Genomic DNA, 19,939 nt, shown 5'->3' with positions numbered 1-19,939 from the left:
AGCCCATACAGACTAAGAATGCACCTCCACCCTATTAAGATATTGCCGTTGAGTGAGGGAGTTACCCGACATTGAGCAGGATTTTGAGAACTGAAGGTTTGTTTACATTACATAAATAATAACGCAAAGTAATAAGCAGTCATAAAGTCATCGACGGCCGGCAGCAAATCGGACGCTGGGGCCCATAGCAAGAAGAACGAGAAAACTATTCTCTGTGTGTCTCGCTTTTAACCCCTTCGGTTTCTCGGGGTCACGTAATTTTGGGCCAATCATCGAGCCATCTCAGGTGCCATCATTTTCCACCAATGGTAGGCGCCCGTGCAAGTGCCGTCACATTCGGCCAATGGCGACGCTCCTAGGCCTCCATTGTCCGATGGTTGACTTGCCTCCGGCGTCGCCTTCTCGCCTGGAAGCGCCCAGCTGGATGAGACGGGTTGTTCTCAAACGATCTTCCAGAGCCGCAAAACAGCTTTCCTCGGGACTAAGATTAACTACCTGGAACCGTTCCAGCCTCCCGTTGCACTTTCGGGAAGAGTCAAGAAGGGGGGGGGGGGGGAAGACAAAAGCTCGACGTGCGGCGCATTAGGTGGGGTCGCCAACCTGTCTGATGGGTCCGGTAACGTGGTAAACGCGCCCAAGCGCACCATTATTGGAATGCGACGGTGATTGGATGTGGTCGGGGAGCTTGAGTGATGCCAGGAAAAGGGTCCGTATCCAACAGCTCCTCCTCGACCCAGAAGTTCGGAATGGCCGGTGTACCCGATTCGCTGGCCATGAGGAACGCTGATGGAACATGTAGTGTACTGATGACGAGCCTCGTGTGACGAATTTCTGGATCCCGGGCCCTGGAGTACGTACGTAAAACAAACAACACAGCATAGCCCAGCACCACGTGCAAGCGGATGCTCTTGACACCTGACTCGCCAGGTTATTACTACGTCAAAATCAACCCTGGGATTTTTCCCCAATTTTGATAAAGCAGTTCTAACCACCTTTGTAGAAAGTTTCCCATATCTTCCCGAATGTGGAGAAGGCCAGAATGATATTGTCGTTGCAAAAGAAGCGGGAGAAGGTAAAGAATTAATAAAAACAACTTTTATACCTATACATAAGCTAAGTTTAGAAACTACAAGTATGACTTCCAGCCCATAATAACACTTCCTACCTCGTTAGTGAAAGGAAGGAAGGTAATACGTTGGTTTACCGAAACAACCAGCTCAAACCATCCGCGTTCCCATTTAACTTGCCCCTTTTGTAACGGACGGGGAAGTGATATTCCTGGAGAATTAGACTACATTTGAGCAAGCGTCGGTTCTTACGGGACATGTGTTTGGGAAAAGTCAGAGGACAGTGTTCGGTCTCGAAAGTGAATTTCGCTCCGTACAGATAACAAGATAATTTCTGGACTGCCTAAGCTAAGCAGGCGCGTTCTTTTTTGGAAGCGCTGTAAGCCTCCTTTCTGCACGTTAGTTTTCGGCCAGCATACAGTACCGGATGCTCCTGAGGGTCTTCGCCCACCTGGCTGAAGACGACTCCCAGCCCTCTGTCACTAGCATCGCACCACAAGGTAAATTCCTTAGAATAATCGGGGGTCCGAAGCACTGGTCCTGAGATCAGAACCTCTTTCAGGTGCTGGAATTCGCTTTCTATGGCCTTATTCCATCCAACTATTAAGTGATCTCCCTTTCGGAGGCTGTCTGTTAGGGAGCTTGCTACCTGTGAGAAATTTTGAATGTACCGCTGGTAATATCCCACGAGCCCCAGAAAGGCTCTGACATCCGTCTTAGTTAGTCGTTCAGGAAAGATATTAATAAGCCCTATCCTTAGTTCGGAGGGCCGCCACGTTCCTCGTTCTGCGACATGCCCTAGGTAGGTAACTTGCGAACACCCGAAGCTGCACTTTTCGGCCTTTACCGTGAGACCCGCGTCTCGTAGACGTGCCGGCATCTTTCTTAAGAGGCCCATGTGATTGTTCCAGCTGTTGGAAAAGATGGGCTCATCATCTAAGTAGGGGATCGCATAATCTTGTAGGTCTTTCAAAACAATATCCATCAGCTTGGAAAAGCTAAACAGTGCGTTTTGAAGCCCGAAACTTAACTTTAGTCGTCGAAATGTGCCAAGCGAGGAAGTGAATGCTGCGTAGCGACTTCAGCTTTCTGACATGGGCGCCTGCCAGTACCCCTAAGTCGATTGTTGAAATGTACAGGGCTCCGCCACCGACCCGCTCAACTCTTCCTTCTATGTTAGGTATAGGGTAAAGCTGGTCCCTTGTAATCGCATTCAATGTCCTATAGTCCATACGTGGGTGCGGCTCTATCCCGCTCACCTCTACTAGAATATTTGGGGAAGTGTAATCACTGTCTGCTGGCTCAATGATTCTCAGGTCAAGGATTCGTTTGATCTGTACTTCCATTATTTCTTGCAGACGAGGTGTGACCTGGTACGGTTTGGATTAGACGGGTTCATCTGATGTCAACTCAATGTCAGTAGTAATGACCGTCATTCTCCCCGACCGGCTACTGAAGCATTGGCGAAATTCCCCAGAGTTTTCGGAGGTCGCTTACTCGATCGGCCTGGAGAGCCAGTCGCGTTTGAAGACGAACGATCAAGTGCTACAGCCTATATTTTACGCACCCTTTCTGACGGCGACAAGAAATATGGTCGTGTTGAAAAATAATCCATGGTTTTAGTTTTAAGCTTCAAGAAATTTTATTCCTATATCTGCGGCTGATCATTCTCATTAGTTACAGTCGCAATGGCCCAGTATGGCCTTGGAGACAAATGGCCTTCTAAGCATGTCAGCGGCTCGCTTGTAGCGTTCGACAGTTACATTATCGACTTGTTTTGCAAAGCGTCAAATGGCCCATTGAGCGAGAAAGCCGGCGGCGTCTGTAGCAAAGAAACGGTACCTAAATTCTAGCTTTCTGTGGCGCCATGTCACGAGTGCGCCTCGCGCGCTCCTGACACTGGCTCACGCCTGCTGACTCTGGCCTCGACAGAGGAGAGGGGGCGAAAGCGAACGCCTGCCGTCGCGGTATTGCGCGAGGGAAAAGGGCATCGCCGCAACGCCACGTCAGCCTCGCTTTTGAAAGCCGGTGTTTCCGCGCGTACCTTGTCCCCGCAAGCTCTCGTGTAAGTTCTAACGGCGCGTCGATAATACCAAATGAAAACCCGCTAAGCACCTCAACGCACTAGCATGCCCGCGAGGAGTTATGTTTCGAAGAACCGCTCAGGGGCGTTTAAATGTATACATATCGTATTTACATATCGTAATTACAACTTATAAGAAGTGCTTAGGTGTCCTCGGATTATTACAGCAAAAGCTTTATTGGCCGCGAACTTGCAATTTTGCCGCGGCGGTGCTCCGAGGAGGCACATGACGTCACAACGCGCACCTCGCCGCAAATATCGAAGCGAAAGCTTTACTGGCCGCGAACTTGCGATTTAGAAGTGGCGGTGCTACGAGGAGGCACATGACGTCCCAACGCGCACCTCGCCGTGGATACTTCTCTCTCTTGCACCCTAGTCACTACGGCGCTTGCGCCACTAGTAGCACCGAGCCACAGGTGTTCCGCCGTTGCGCAGCGCCGCGCCTTTACGCGGCCGCCGTTTGGTATGACGTTACATTGCGTTCCTCGTCGTTGCGCTCGCCTACGCTCACTTCGCCAGCTGCGTCGCATGCCTGATATCATGTCGGAGGATTGAAAAGGAGAGCTTGCGTGCGCCGCAACCACAGCTGAGGCGGCAGTACGGACGGCGAAAATTCTGATGAGCAGGAGTAGGCCTGGAATCGACATTGGAACGAGATGAAGAGGAAACGAATCGCCCAGGAAACAGACGAACAGTGCCCCGACCGAGTGGCTAACGGCGCAGCATAGCTAGACAACCAGTCTAACATGGACTTGCAATCAAGATTAACCAAGGCTAACCATGCTCTATGCCGCCTATATTCAAGAAGTCGAGCAACAGCGCCCACGCAGATTTTTGTTATTGATTTCCGCTATCAAGCCCTGTAGATGAATTTACGTGGAAGAAAAAAAATATGTACAATTTCAGTAAATACCAGTAGTTGTGATCTTCTCAGGACCCGGTTATTTGCCAAGTGAAACTATCAGCCTCGGGTAGCCGTCATTGGACAAGGAGAAAAGAAAAAAAATCGTCTTTTTTTGAAAAGCGAACTGACTTCCCTTCGCATCAAGACAGTGCAGAGGAAGAATATAGTGTTCTGTGGCGCAATGGTCCAGTATGACAAAAAAGCCCCAAGCCAATGGTAATGAGATCAAAGTGAAGCTATATATTACGAGCAATTGATGTGACAGGGCTGTAAAGGGGCCTAAAAACGGTCACTGTAAAGTGCGTAAGAGTTGCATGTAATAAAGCTATGACAATGACTATGAAGCGTGCCAAGGACGCGAAAGATGCATTGTGAAAGAATTACAATGTGCTGAAATTGGTCACAGGATAAAAATTCAAAAATGCACTACTGACGTAAGACAGCCCTTGAAGCACAATGACATTAAAGCGCGTGCTGTACAAGGACTACTATCACAGCGGCATCCTCTGGAGGGAGGATGCGGCACGATACTATTCGGCTATTAAAATGCAAGACCACATCGTTCAAAAAACCTAGGACAGCTTTGGTTGTAAAAAGGGGTTCTTCACCAAGAAGCATTCAGGCATGGAGAGGGAGACAATACCGGAATGCTAGAGGAAAATGTTTCCTTCTTTCTCTTTCGGCTTCACCACACTCCATGAGGACGTGGAAGACCGTGAGCCTCTCACCACATCCACCACAGGTAGGAGGTTCGTTGGCAATAAGTAGAAAATTGTGAGTACCATATGTCTGTCCTTTTCTGAGTCGACAGAAGAGGATATCAGTTCGTCTTGTTTCTGTAACGGAGGGCCAGAAACCTAACTTTGGCTTAATCAAGCGGAGCTTATTATTTGTTGCATTGGCCCGCAGGCGTTGCCAGTGGCTTCGCCGTTTGATTCGTACGAAAGGATTGGGGTGTGTGGCAGAAATAGTAGTGGTGGGATTAGCAGCTTGAGGTGTAGTTAACGTGTCCATTTGGTCTGCCAGCACATTACCCTCGATGCGTCTATGACCAGGGACCCGGCATATTGTCAAATGGCTACGAGACGAATAAATATTGTACAAGAGTAAAGCTCAACGAAAACGTTATTTTTGTGTTTTCTTAAGGACATTAGTGCTTTTAGAAAACCTAACGAGTCCGTGAATATTGTTACGCAAAGGACGAGTCAATTAGACGAGCTATTATTTACAGGTTATATTGTCACGTGGTAGTGACGGTGAAGAAAGAAGCAATACGGTGGAATATAAAACTAGCTTCTATTGGGTGAACCTGTGCCCACAAAAACAGGCTACACTTATAGCACAACGATAGCGGCGAACGCGGTCGGCGATCGTCGGAAATCTGATCAGCGGATCAAGCGCGTCGGCTTTTATACAGCAGTCATCGAATGTTCCAGATTAATCGTTGGGACACGCATGCCTTCTACAAAGTTCTACACCATTCATATCAAGCAATGAAATCTGATAGCACAAGGTTCGGCGACAACAGACAACCGGATAGAAGCATCGATAACTTTCCAGAAACTTCGGATGCATGCAGGCGCGTCCCGCGCTGTGCGATAACATTTGTTAGGTGTCGAAAACTGGTCGCCCGATAAAGATAAGTACGCGTGTCAATATTTACAAAAGGGGTTGCAGCGCTGACCGGTCAGATTCACAGCGCGAGCCCGATTCGCTCTTCCTCCTCTTTTCTCGAGTGATGGCGCCCACGCGCCTCGTTCAAACAATCAAATACCACACGCGTGTAGCATAATCCCCCGGCGGCAGAAGTGACGCCCCGAAGCGTCTAGATGTCATCAGTGGGAGGGTGATACTGCTTCAGTCGAGTAACGTGCACGATATCACTGGACTTGGAAGCAGATGGGGTGTCTAGGGCGTGATCGTAGGTGACGGGCGTCACGGCACGATGCACTCGGCATGGGCCTGTGTAACAAGACAGCATTTTTTCTGGCAGGCCAACCTGACGCGACAGACACCATAGAAGCAAAAGAACCATACGGGAAATGCACGTCTCGGTGTCGCCTGTCGTACAAACACCTTTCACTCTCTTGGGATATCAAAAGGCGGTCCGGGCGATTTCCCTTGCGTGGGCACAGTGGGACATATCGTCAAGTGCATATTCACTGGTCGGTGCCATGTGAATCATCATCATCATCAGCTTGGTTACGTCCACTGCAGGGCAAAGGCCTCTCATACTTTTCCAACTACCCCGGTCATGTGCTAATTGTGGCCATGTTACCCCTGCGAACTTCTTAATCTCATCTGTCCAGCTAACTTTCTGCCGCCCCTGCTACGCTTCACTTCTCTTGGAATCCAGTCCATAACACTTAATGACCATGGGTTATCTTCCCTCTTCAATACATGCCCTGCTCATTTCTTTTTCTTGATTTGAACTAACATGTCATTCACTAGCTTTTGTTTCCTCACCCAATAATGCTGTCTTCTTATCCCTTAACGCTATACCCATCATTCTTATTTCCATAGCTCATTGCGTCCTCCTCAATTTAAGTAGAGCCCTTTTCGTAATCCTCCAAGTCTCTGCCCCGTTGGTGAGTACTGGTAAGACACAGCTGTCATACACTTTTCTTTTGAAGGATAATGGCAACCTGCTGTTCATGACCTGAAAATGCCTGCGAAACGCACCCCAGCCCATTCTTATTCTTCTGACTATTTCAGTCTGATGATCCAGATCCGCGGTCACTACCTGCCCTAAGTAGATATATTCCCTTACCACTTCCAGTGCTTCACTACGTATCGCAAACTGCTGTTGTCTTCCGAGTATGGTAAACATTTGTTTTCTGCAGATTGTTTTTTTTGCCCACCCTTCTGCTTTGCCTGTCCAGGTCAGTGAGCATGCATTGCGGCTGGTCCCCTGAGTTACTAAGCAAGGCATTATCATCAGCGAATCGCAAGTTACTAAGGTGTTCCCCATTTACTCTTATCCCCAATTTTTCCCAATCCAGGTCTCTGAATACCACCTGTAAACACGCTATGAATAGCATTGGACAGATCGTATCTCCCTGCCTGACGCCTTTCTTTATTGGGATTTTGTTGCTTTCTTTACGGAGGACTACGGTGGCCGTGGAGACGCTTTAGATATCTTTCCGTATATTTACAGACGGCCCGTCTACACCCTGATTCGATAATGCCTGCATGACTGCTGAGGTTGGACCAACAAAGCGGCCAGACATTTGTATACGGGAGAAAATTCTTTAAGTCGTAATGCCAAGCGAAAAATCACGGCCGGTTGGATCGTTCAGTTACGAAAGGTATCAGCATGTCGGTCACCGAATGTGGGCTACTACAGCCCATTTCCCTTTCGCGTCAATGGCTTCGGAAAGCACAGCCAGCGAAGGAAGCGGAGCCTGTCAGCTGGCGTCAGCAGGCTTGTGTATACCTGCAGGGCTCAGAGGCCACTCTTTCGTTGTGGCACTTCTGTTCATTCCTGTGAGGTGGCGCTGCAAATATTATCGTTCAATGTTAAAAAATCAAATTTTGTTGGTATTCTTCCGTGTTATGGCTCACTCGTTTTGCCTTACATAGCAACGGAAGCAAATATTAAGCAGGAGTATAAAGAATGTACACGTCAACGCATCAAGTACTTAAAAAAGAGAAAAACACTACCCCTTGCTGAGATTCCAGCCCCGGTCTTCTGCGTGGGAGCAGACATTCTACCTCTGCACCACGCCGCGTGAGTGCTATCGGTCTCAGCGCCCCCAATGGCCTTACGGTCTTTCGGCTTCACATAGAATGCATTGAATGAGCAGCCGTTCCGGACACTCTCGATGTTCTAGTACACTCTACTTGTGCACTTTAGCCATCCATTTATTTTCATCCATGTCCCTGCGTCGTTCATAAAAACAAATTTTGTTCTGCGCTTCGCCGAATTCAAACGCAAACCAATCTGTGATAATGATGATAATGAGGATGATTTAGTGGCACCCCTTCGAAACGGGGTGGTGACAAATCCATATCACCACAAACGAGCGTCTTGAATAGCACAAATCCTTTAATAAGCGGAACCTTTCTAACATTGCATTGTTGTGTATCCTTATCATTAGGTAGGCAATGAATCGCCATCTCGCGCTTTTGCGTGACGTGCGCGCACGTGACAGATTTTTGATGAGGTGCGGCATAACACGCATTCGTTGTATATAAGTGAATTCTGGAGTTTCACCTGGCAAAACGGCCATCTCATTCTGAAACACGCTGCAGGAAGGGATTCTGCAATGGTTTTTATCACCTGGGCTCTTTAGCGCGCACTAAACGTAAGCACGCGAACCTTTTTGCAGGTCGCCTACGTGAAATCGGGCAGCCGAGGCCGAAATCGAACTCGGGACTTTGAGGTCAGCCGCGTAAGGCCACAGTCACTTAGCTACGGCGGCAGGTTTGATGAGTGTGCATATACTTAGAATAAAAGCAGCATTAAAGCAATGCGGAGGCCAGTTCTGTGATGATATCGTTATAGGGTCATTTTCTGGAATCGGGAAGCATAGCGCTGCACATATGCCAAATTTACGTAGGCCGTTCGTCAACTCTAAGGTTGGAAGAAGTGTGCGCGGCAGGCATTATGATTTTATTATATGGCACCAGTGGAGGTAAATAAGACTCCCTGTTTGAGCGGCAGCAACTAATGCTCCATTTTAGCCGCTGATTTACCATAATAGGAATGTGTTGGTAGTAACATACCCATATGGCCCAAAGTTTCTTCCGCGTGCATGGTATGAGAAGCTGCAACAAAATGTCAGGCATTAATACGAGAGATTATGATAAGTCACGATTACGAGCCTGGCGGCATGCGTTTTTTTCAGCAACAGAACCCAATATGTTGTACCATGACCTCCAAAAATGTGCAGCAGACACAGATGGTGACAGGCGGGATGCATGAGGTATTGCGTTGAAATGTTCGTTGCTTTCATCTGATCGTTTCAGAGCATCAAGGCCACTGCATTTAAACAACATTAAGGGCAGGCCGGTACACCACTCCACGAAACTGCAGCACAACATCAATGTTCCACGTAAACTGTGGTTGCGGCTACATTAGGCGTCCTCCTTGATATGTACGTATCCGGGGTATGCAAAAAGAGTGCATTTTCACCGCAAGTGTGACGGTACCTAGCTTCGAAATTTATGCTAGCTTCAAGATGGCATTACAAAGAGACGTTCTTGTCAACTGACTGGTTTTAATTTACCAATTGGGACATGTACCTTATTTTTATACAGAGCTATAGCAGCACGCGAACGCAGGATAAAGTAAAGGGACGCATGCAACGTTTCATGTGTGTCCCCTTAACTCAGTCCTCTGTTTTCATTTTCATAATGCCGTCCCAACGAACTTAAGTCCTGACTATCCTCATGTGCCCTACGGTATTGAGTTAAAATGCTGGCTAATAGGAAATGACACCTTACCGAAATGTAAACTCTGACTTGCCACAGAAATAATGTTCTTCTCTTTGGATAACTTCAGGCAGTAAAACTGGGGTATTTGCGGCCGGAGGTTTTTTATTATATATAAAGTTTAAAGGAAATATCCAATATATGCATCGAATCTGTCATGCAGTACGTGTACCTCCGTTAAGTATTGAGTGTCAGCGTATGTATCATCTTGCTCTAAAGGAAGCCGAGCTGAATTATTTATTACTTTCGTGGGTGCAATCGCGCGGTAATATGCTTATTTTTTTCGTACTTCAGCCTGTGCTACATATTTAGACTTAATTAACAAGTGTTGTAAACTATGGTCTAAGCGTTCCCGAGGTCTTACCTGCAGCTCTATAGTTTTCAATTCCTTTGCGCATGCTTGGCTCTCGTTACAAATGCTCTTGAGAAACTGGTGACAAAGCAAAGAAAAGCACACTGTAGAATTACAGCGTTCACCCCGGTGCAGATATACGTGGTAATCATCACCGTCAACGTATCTGCACGTAGGCTGAACTACACTGTAGTGACAAAATTAATTTTCAGATGAAATTGTGGAGAACCACCCTCAAATCAGTACCGTGCTCCAATATATTTTATCAGACAGATAACCCACGCAGAAAGCTGCAGTAGCACGCTATCCACGAGAACTGCAACAGCTCGATGCACAATAAACAAGTTTTATGTTTTAGAGCACATCACTTAGGCGCCGGTTCCTGCGGCGAACAACGGCTTAACCGTACGATCAAGCGCCGCGATGAAAGCGAACGTGGAGTGCAGCGGGAGATGAAAGAAAGTAGATAGCGCAGGAGGAGGGTGCAGCGGTACCACGAGGCGGAAAGCAGCCGAAGAGCACAGGGTAAATGGCCTACGTATACGCAGAGTTGCCGGCAGCCTTGGCATCCGAAGCTGCGCGGGCAATGTCATCTGCGCTTCTGCGGGGGCTAGGGGGAGGGGGGTGGTTGTGTCAGGGTGCCGTGAGGTGGAGAGGGTTACGCTCGCCGGCGCCATCGGCTGCTGAGGTCAGTCTCCCGATTCAGCGTATATGACGGGGATCTTCACAGTTCCTGCAAGGGGCGACGGCGAGCGGTTACGCATAACGCTCGATGTGGCGCTCCACTGGGTGTTGTCGCCGCTGACACTGTTGTCACACGACTTCCTCGCGAAGAAGGGCCACTGCTGTCGATGCTGGAACGAAAGCGTAAGAAAAGTGTAGTGCAGCGCAAAGCGGGCTGTGGGGCGACGATGGCTACAATATCGCACGAATAGCACGCGTCGTTTCTATGGAAACAATGCGCGGCATGAGTGGAGATCTGTGTGCGGCTGCTGCGGTTAATCGCTCCGCCCCTCATCCACGAGCTGCCTCTCGCGATCTCCCGATAAGCGAGGCAGACGCGCCACACTTCGCTCCGTTTGGAACGTGCCGCACGAGAAAGAATATCCGCGCCAGCTAATATATACCGAAATGAAAGTACGTATAGAGCTGCGCTCGAATTTCACATTAGGGAGTATCGTAATCGTCGGTGAGTTTCAAAGCGAAGCTTTTGTTTGCATCTTCCTTAGACTTTCCCACTACTGCTGCTGCTGTGAGCTTCTGCGGCTGCTGCTGTCCGGCACGCCGCTAACGCCGGCCACGTCAGGACGTGGTTGAGACGTGGCCACATGACAAAAACATTAAAAGCATTCGCTGTCGTTAGTTCCTTTCATGCCATTTACTTCAACTTGTTGTTATCACTGGCTTTACTCAACACTAAAATGTAACAAAAATAGACGTTGCGCTACCTATGCGGGTGGCATCGTCAGTATTCAAATGGCAACAAATCTTGCCAAGGTGGGCGACTGGGCGTGTTGGTATAGCATATTGGAGGTTGGAATGCGCAACAGTTTGACGATACACACAGAAGAGACACACACCACAGAGCGCAACAAATCAGAACATACATCCTATTTATGTATCATACTGCCGTCAACATCCGGCAGGGGGCCACGGTTAGAATTGCATGCAAATTGATTGCGACGGATAAACCATGATTCCACATATTTTCTTGGGCCCCATCGGTGTTCCCGTGCTAACGTGGCTACATTATCAAAATCGAACATGTGTCATTTGGGTAAACAATGTCCACCAGTTCCATCTTTGCACGTGTGGCATGGGTGGCTTTCGTAGCATCCCTTAAGTTTTCTTTGAGTCGAGTGCGATGTGGCCGCCGCGTCTGGCACCACAGACCGCGCAGTCAACCTTGTAGGCGACACCCCTTTGCTCGTCCGGAGGTGTGCGGTCCTTTGGTTTCAGGAACACGTTTGCCAATGTGTACGAGGGTCTGAACACAGTTCGAGCACCCAACATTGCATCGCATTGAACACACTGCATCATTGAACGCATTGGCAAACCCCTTCCCGAAGCCAAATGACCGCACACCTCCGGACGAACAAAGTGGTGTTGCCTACAAGGTTGACTGCTCGAAATATGGTGCCAGCTACAATGGCGAGACGGGGCGGCGACGTCGCACTCGACTCAAGGAACACCTAAAGGATGCTACGAAAGCCACCCATGCCACACGTGCAAAGACGGAACTGGTGGATCATTGTTTAACGAAAGGACGCATGTTCAATTTTGATAATGTAGCGACGTTAGCAGGGGAACACCGAAGGGGCCCAAGAACATTTGTGGAATCATAGTTTATCCGTCGCAATCAATCTGCATGCAATTCTAATCGCGGCCCCCTGCCAGATGTTTACAGCAGTATGATGCATAAATAGGATGTATTTCCTCATTTGTTGCCATTTGCGTACTGACGATGCCACCCGCAGAGGTAGCGAAACGTCTATGTTTTTGTTATATTTGATTGTTGAAGAATTATTGTTGAAGAAAGCAAGTGATGAGAACACGTTGAAGTATGAGTTCCCCTGACTTTTAGAACATCTTTTCATGACATATTTTTCGAGGCTGTCATTCTCAAAACTCGGAGGAATAAACTTGTAAAGAATGTAAGACGAGGTATGCGCCACATGGAGGGCCTGCGCGGTTGCGGTGAAGAACGATTATTCGCCAAGCGACGCCCCCGGCGTCGACAACGGATATTCTGCGACACGGCGCTCTTAACGCTATGGCGTTAATACATGACAGGAGTGTGGCACAAAGGAAAGGCAACCAGAGAAGCCGGTATGTTGATTTACGCCGCGTCGCATCTGCACAATGCCATCTGGGCGCCTAACTAGGCGCGACCCCTCACACATACTGTGCAGGAGCTGCCAGGCTTGTCTCCGTGCTCAACCACAACAGCAACGACAGTAGAGGGAGGAGGTGGGGAGAATATTAGTGAAGGAATAGAGAGAGTGAGAGGAGGCACTTTCGTGAGCTACAACGCTACAACCCAGAATGGCGCCCAAGCGGGCACTTAGTGCCGACGATACGAAGGCTCGTGTAAAGCGTCGAATGAAGAAAAAACAACAAGCACATGCGGAGCAGGCAAGGTAACATTTCACATCCTGTCACGACTGTCGTATTTCATCAATATATCACGTCAATTAACGCAAACAGCAGACAAAGCTTCGCTTACATCGATTCCTACAGTGCGTGAGGTCTGCATAATTTCTATTATGCCCTCCCTTGTTCTATGTCCATATATTTCGCTAGGCGATTTCTGAAAAAAGAGGAATTATGGAGTTTTACGTGTGAAAACCACTATCTGATTATGAGGCATGCAAAGAGAGGGACTCCACAAGTTTTGAGCACCTGGGATTTTTTAATGTCGAAGTAGATTGAAGTACACGGGTATTTTCGCATTTCGCCACAATCGAAATGCGGCCGCCGTGGCCTGGATTCGGTCCCGCGACCTCGTGCTTAGAAGCCTTGCACCATGGCCACTAAGCAAGCGCGGCGGGTCCACGCGATTTCTGTGTATGACTGATTTCCTTTAGCATGTGCGGTCGTTCATACTGCAAGAACCAGTCCTTAGCTTGCAACAGCGTCAGCAGGCAGTTAGGACTATCAATGGGAAAGGTGAACAAGTTGAAAGAAATCTACGGCATCCTCATGTCGCTTGTGGGTATATGCAAACATGTGACACGTCGCAGAATGCTGCCCGTAGTTTCCCTTGTAGCTGCCAAGTCATTGTCGATAAATAAAACAAAAATGAGAGTAAGTGCACATAAAATCATGAAGGGTTGCAAGCTCCGCTTGAGGCACAGGCTGAAAAACCCCATAACATGATCGCATTTCTGATCAAGGTAGAGAACAGTGGTCATGATGGGTATTACGAATAATTAATCACAGCAGAACTTGTGCAGATTCCTGCGATATCAGTAACAGTGGAAATGCGCCGGCATCGGAGAGCAAGACACTTTCGCATCAAAGCCTAAGACAAAGAAAGTTCAGGAAGCTTCTATGCACATCGCAGCGCGTCAGCCACGAAGCGGAACAATTCTGCGAATAGATTGGATATATAACTTCATAACATGCAGTAAATCGTCATTTAGGCAGTATTGACAGCGCGTGCTTCATGCAACCACGTGGCTGTCTTCATGCTTGGCACAGTTTCATCATTTGCCAAATCAAATTCACGTCATGCGATGCTCTTCTTGCCTCCGTCTTCGCATAGGATATCTCGCCGTGTTGCTAGTCACTGACATTGCAACATATGCAGCGTGCACCGCGAGGGCTCTTCCGTCAAACTGACCTACACTAAACCGACATCATTATGCACACACGCGCATATACATATAGTTGAAAGCAGAACAATTGGTAGTTAGGAAAACTGATAAGCATGCTTATTGTTTACTGCTTCACGACACGCCCGCTAAGGCGCCTCTTTTTTTTCAGATCATCCCCCGAACGTTTGAGGACATAGAGCTTTACACAATATTTGTTAGAGGGAACGGTGTCTACAGGAGCTGCAAGCAGGACGGTTCAGCGATCATAGGAATGATTTTTAGTACATGGAATTGCCTAAACTTGGTCTTTCTTGCTTTATACGGCTACGTGACTTTGCAAACTCATCATTCTCAGCTAAGTCTTGTGTTATGTATCATTACATAAGCATTTCTAAAATTGCCCGACGGCACGATTCGAATAGAGCACCTATGTAACACAAGCCCAATATTCAAACTACTACGTCACGGGCGGGTTTGTCCCTGAACGGCAAATACACCCTGAAGAATTTCTCACGGGTAAGCCAGCGCATTAAGACGCTTGGCGCGTTGCGATTTCGCTACCTTGACTGGCGGGAATGCTGCAATTAGTAGCAAATATGCGTGTATATTGGATGCTATTGCCTTCTGCATTTACAAAAGTACATATTGCCTTGAAATATAGAATGAACACAAAGCGTAATCACAAAGCCCAGAACATCTCAAGCCACAAGCACGAAGAAACTAACTAGTATTCCAGCCGTGGCTGGACGAGAAAAGCAGCAGAGTTCCCTCTAATAATTATTGTAGAAAATTCTTAAGCTTGACGACTTCTAGAGGGTGTACTTCTTGTACTTGACGTGTTCAGAACTTTCCAGCACGTAGCCTAACTTAGCAGCTCCGAAATTCGTTGTCTTGCCCTGGGTAAACGATTTCGGTGACATTATATCTCCAGAGTCCTATTGAAGCAGTTTGATCTTCGAGCAGCAGGTCTACAAATTTCAAGTCTTCCTACATGCGACGTTTTGATATGATGCAAGCTGAAGAACGCGTTCTTTTCCTATCGTGCCCGCAACCCATTCGGTAAACGGTGGTAACGCTTCTGGTTGTGCTCAGTTGGCGAAGAAGGCTGAGTTTTGGTGTTCTTAGCCTTATGTGGAATAAAATTTGACCTCGTCTAAACACAGATGGTCTACCGATGCTGGTGCTATAAGCGAAGGTGAGCAGCCTGCAGCTCATAATTGCTTCTATTTCAAATAGCACTCTGTAAAGTTGTTCCGAGGTGACAGAGACTCTTTATAATGCGGTTCTCAATGCTCACTTTACAGAGCTTACAGAGCCTTTACAGAGCTGCCAGAAACCACTCCAACACAGCGTTCCGGCAAAAAAGAACTATCAAACAATGCTATGCCGAAGAGAGAATGTTCACTGCAGCAGAACAAGTTCATTCTTCATAACTGAGCACAAGTTAAATCAAAGTAAGACAGTTTTCTGAATAGACGACGCTGACATTCTTGCTATGAACCTTTTAAAGGCGTACAGCAAGAATCAGTCGTCAGATACCGCACTTGTTCAAGATGAACAGCTCTTCTTATTCAACGGATGATTATGAAAATGCTTACTGTTGATTTGTTGTCAGCAGTCAATACAGGTCCAGCAATGTCAAAACGAAGCACGTCAAAGTTCCGTTGTTCTCGTAGCCAGTAGGCGAGAATTTGTTTAGTAACAATTCAAGCAGTCTCGGTGTGTACCATTTCTCAATTGGGTAGTAGAATATACTGTTCTTAGCACGGTTCCGTAGCTCCGAAATTAAGTAGCTTTCACTCAGTTTTATTATACATGTTATAGAGCACTTTGTAGGAGTCTGCGGTAAGTGCCGTCTTAACCCATATTAAATTTGGGTTAATGTAACGGGGAATTATATGTGTTTCCGTCTGACGGAACTCGCCAAACTTACGACTTAAACGACTGCATCGACTAAACCCCTCCCTGCAACTCCGGCCTCCACTCGGACTTCCTCGACGTGAAGCTGCGCTTCTCTGTCGCCTTTGGTTAGGAGTTGCCTTCACAAAGGCATACTCTACATTAATTGGAGTGACTGACAGTGGAGCATGCGAGGTCTGTGGCACGGAAGAAAACATCGACCACCCGCTGTGCCACTATCCACGATACACCCCTGAGAAACAAGAACTTGCCAAAGTTTTTCAAAAACTGGACAATCGGCCGCTTTCTGTGCAGGTGCTGTAGGAACACCGCCCCCATCGCCCGTCGGCCCATAAAGCCGTGAAGGCACTTTTGTGCTTCGTAAGGACGACGGGCTTCTGCGACCATTTGTGACTATTAATGCAATTTCTGTAAGGCCACACACGTCATCGAACTCACTGCAATTTCCTTCCCTCCTCTCTCTCCCTGTTATCTTTGTTTTCCCCCTTTCCTATTCCCCCGGTGTAGGGTAGCCAACCGGACGTGATTCTGGTTAACCTCCCTGCCTTCCTCTTATCTCTTTCCCTCCTCCCTCCTCCGTGTGATGAAACTAGTGGACTTCGCTCTCTTACCTGTTCCTCAGACATCGATAAATGACTGAAGCATAGTAGTACCGCAGACCGTCGTCCTTCCTGAGTGCATACGGTTAACAATCCCTGACTGCACTATTTGGCCTTTTCTAGTTTGCTGAATGATTTTTCTGCAGCTTCAATTTCTGCCGTGGACAAGGGACCGTTAGTTAGTAAATGAAATTTCTTGCTGGAACGTAGACCGACACGGTTATATTGAAGAGCTTCAGGCTGCTGCATTTCTCAGTAAGCATATTAGAGGTACTTCCGGAATGTCTGCAATTATAAATTAAGCAAACAGTTGCTCGTCAAGAAATCTGGCCCTTGGGTTCAAAATTCGAGTGAATAAGTTCATTATGGTAATTTTCACCAAACTGCGCTGCTTAGAATCTTGTCAGATTAACTACCTTGAATAAACAGATCTGCCGAATTCGTTTCTCTTGGGCAGTACTTCCAGTGTTTAGGATGTGAGATTTCTGACATTTCGGCAACTCTATTCGCAGCAAATGTTTCCCATTTATGTCGCCTAACCAACCCAAGATTATAGAGGAGTCGGTTCAAGGCGTGGTTATTCGAATAAATACCCTCGCATTTGGTCATCCTGGAAGGTAATAATGCTACCATACGCTCAAGCTTTGGTTCTGTCAACTTGATTGGTGTCACTCTGACCTTAGCAGTCAAGTAGGTCTTCCGATTAGCACCTATTTCCTTTCGACAATGCATATATGCCACGGCACCATAGACATGGGTACTTGAGTCACAGACCATGTGCACCTAATCAGTATCTAAAAAGCTCAAATTAACATCATGAAGCGTTGATTTCTTTGAGCATCTGCAACTGGCTAGTCGATGTGACTAACTGGCGTTCATGCTCCTCGAGAAGCCGAGAGTACCATCCAAGTTTTTCGATCCATAGCGGTTGAAGGAACATCTTTCCCCCTAAGACACACTAAAACTTCCCGAGGGACTGAAGATTCTGCATATATCACGAAGAACTAAACAATTCGCAGGTGGTGTAATTTTTAAAGCAAGATGCGCAAAATTAAAGCTGGGTGCATGGCGTCAGCTTCACCTTATGCTATGAGAAATTATTTGCACGTTTCTTGGGCAGCAGTATTAGCTGCTGGTTGTGGGACTATACCTGCGCTTGATGGGGGTTAATAAAATTTTCTTCCAGGAGAACAGAGTTCGCAGACAATTTCTTCAGCATCATTCCTGCTTTGAAAATTATCACTTTAGGTCATTTGTACATCTAAAATAAGCATATCATCTACATAGGATCGAGAGTTAATCTGATCCGCAATCAACTTGTTGTCTCCTACAAGTGTACAGATGATGTTAATGTGTTGCTGACAATAGGAATGAGCTTACGGTGGCGCAAAGAGACTTTCGAGAAATGTGACACCTCCTCCAGTGTATCAGGCTAATATTACATCGCCGCGTTCCCGCACAAAAAAAAAAACGGAAAGCATCGAGGTTCATTTCTTACACTCCTATTTTCAGAAGACCCATCACCGCCTCAGTAGTTGATCTATAGGACGGCACCGAAATCTAAGTAAACTGTTGCGGGTCTAAGGTGGCCAGTGCAGTCTCGTAGGAGGAAGGTGAAAGTTAACGAATAGGGGAGTAACCCGCACGCTGTGGGCACTCTCCGGTGCAATGATATACTGTGGGCTTTGCTCTACAGTACGGATAGTATGAGCGATATTGTGTGCGGTGGAAGAGGTGAAGATAAATGCTTGAAGCTCTCGCCGGAAGTTCAACAACTTCCAGTTTTAAGCTTACTGGTTTGTCCAGACACTCATCTAGTGACGGAAAACAAAAGAGCTGGCGTTAAAAGCAACTAGAAGTTTTTTTGTTGGATGACCTTTCGGCACTTCCCTGTGCGATACATATTAGATATGCTATATTTGCCCCTCATACTCCGGTGAAAGTTCCTCGCGTGCATTGACAATATACTGCAGTACTGAGTTGTATATTCCTTGCAACAAGACCGGTTTTATTAAAAGCCGTCGCCATAGGTAATTAATTATTTGCAAAATTTCTCTGCGGTTGCCCTAGAAGGAGTCAATGCGACCTCTTTTCCTGGAAGCCTGATTCTTTACCGGCCATTGATCATTGTAATAGGCGATTCTAAGTTACCAAGCGCCGGGTTCTTCTGAATTGCTAGTTGGCGATTACGAATGTACAGGGTCTAAAATTCCCAAAATTGAGCGCAGGGTCGGCTTGATCTTGCTCATCCTCAGTATTCACACACCTTTGCAGCACACGCAGGATGCAAAGCAATGTAGCATGTTAAGTTTTGTTTCCTGTACTACCCTCGACAGGTCGACCGAAGTTTATAATTCAAGGCAACAATATTGCAATTCTCGTGCTGCATAATTTCGCCAGTAAATTTAAACATCTGGCCATCACCAGTCAGAAGTCCTCTGCTATCATCTAATATGCCAGATTCAGCCATGGCTATGCTACCGACGTTTTTTCGCGCTTCCTCAAATTTATTTAAAACGCAGTTTCAGTGACGAAATCTGAATTACTCGGGAAATCGCGGAAATTTCCGCCATATCTCTACTACGATGTGCGTTGTCAAATTGGCTCTGCAGTGTAAATCACAAAACCATATTTCTTGCTCCCTGTCTATTTTATTCAGCCAACGTATTCATAGAGAGGGCAAAAACGCCGACTACTGCAAACTTTAGTTTCCTCCGTGTATCTTGCTTCACGAAACTTATTTGGCTGCCTCCATCTATCACGTATCGTATGAAGCTTCGTTGAACGCCAAAGACTGCCCAGGCTGGAAAAGCGTAACGACGAAATCGCTCTTCCATCTGACCATTCTTGAAATGCGATGCAGCAGCATAACATACTTTTTCAGCGTGATGCGTAGGCAACGGTAGCTGCCTGAGTATGAGGAAAATATGCGTGTCGTCCTTTGCAGGTGAGTAAACATCGCGTCGACGACATTCACCTGAACGATGGGCCTTCAAAGTGCAGCGAAAAGAACAGGCCTCACGACGAAGAATATCTATTTCGTTATCTGACGTCACTGATAGACAATCCTTTGAACAGAAGGGTTTGTTTCAACAAAAACAGCAGGCTTGCGCTTAGAAAGGAGCTTGTTGTCGTCATTAAATGGACAATAAAGCAGAGAACGTCAGGCTTCTTTTCAGGCTTCTCTCGGAGCCTGACGTTCTATCTTTTCAAAATTGGGGCCGCTGGTGGTCGCACCCGATGGAATACAAACGGACTC

The 19,939-nt window shown here is 47.1% G+C and overlaps 1 protein-coding gene across 2 annotated transcripts in view; it reads right to left on the bottom strand.

Annotated features, from left to right (window-relative positions):
- The window catches only part of LOC135900990 (uncharacterized), a 45,232-nt gene that overhangs the window by 12,010 nt on the left and 13,283 nt on the right, over nucleotides 1-19,939 (bottom strand). The window contains exons 3-4 of one of the 2 annotated variants that reach the window (XM_070532960.1): nucleotides 9,855-9,920; nucleotides 8,783-8,824 (exon numbers count right to left, since the gene is read on the bottom strand). In XM_070532960.1, coding sequence (XP_070389061.1) covers nucleotides 8,783-8,824; nucleotides 9,855-9,920 — 108 coding nt within the window. The remainder of the gene's footprint in view (nucleotides 1-8,782; nucleotides 8,825-9,854; nucleotides 9,921-19,939) is intronic. The other variant, XM_070532961.1, reaches the window with a different exon arrangement.

Source organism: Dermacentor albipictus, chromosome 2 (assembly GCF_038994185.2).
Source record: "Dermacentor albipictus isolate Rhodes 1998 colony chromosome 2, USDA_Dalb.pri_finalv2, whole genome shotgun sequence".
Classification (NCBI taxonomy): Eukaryota; Metazoa; Arthropoda; class Arachnida; order Ixodida; family Ixodidae; genus Dermacentor; species Dermacentor albipictus.
This window is presented reverse-complemented; position numbering and strand designations above follow the sequence as displayed.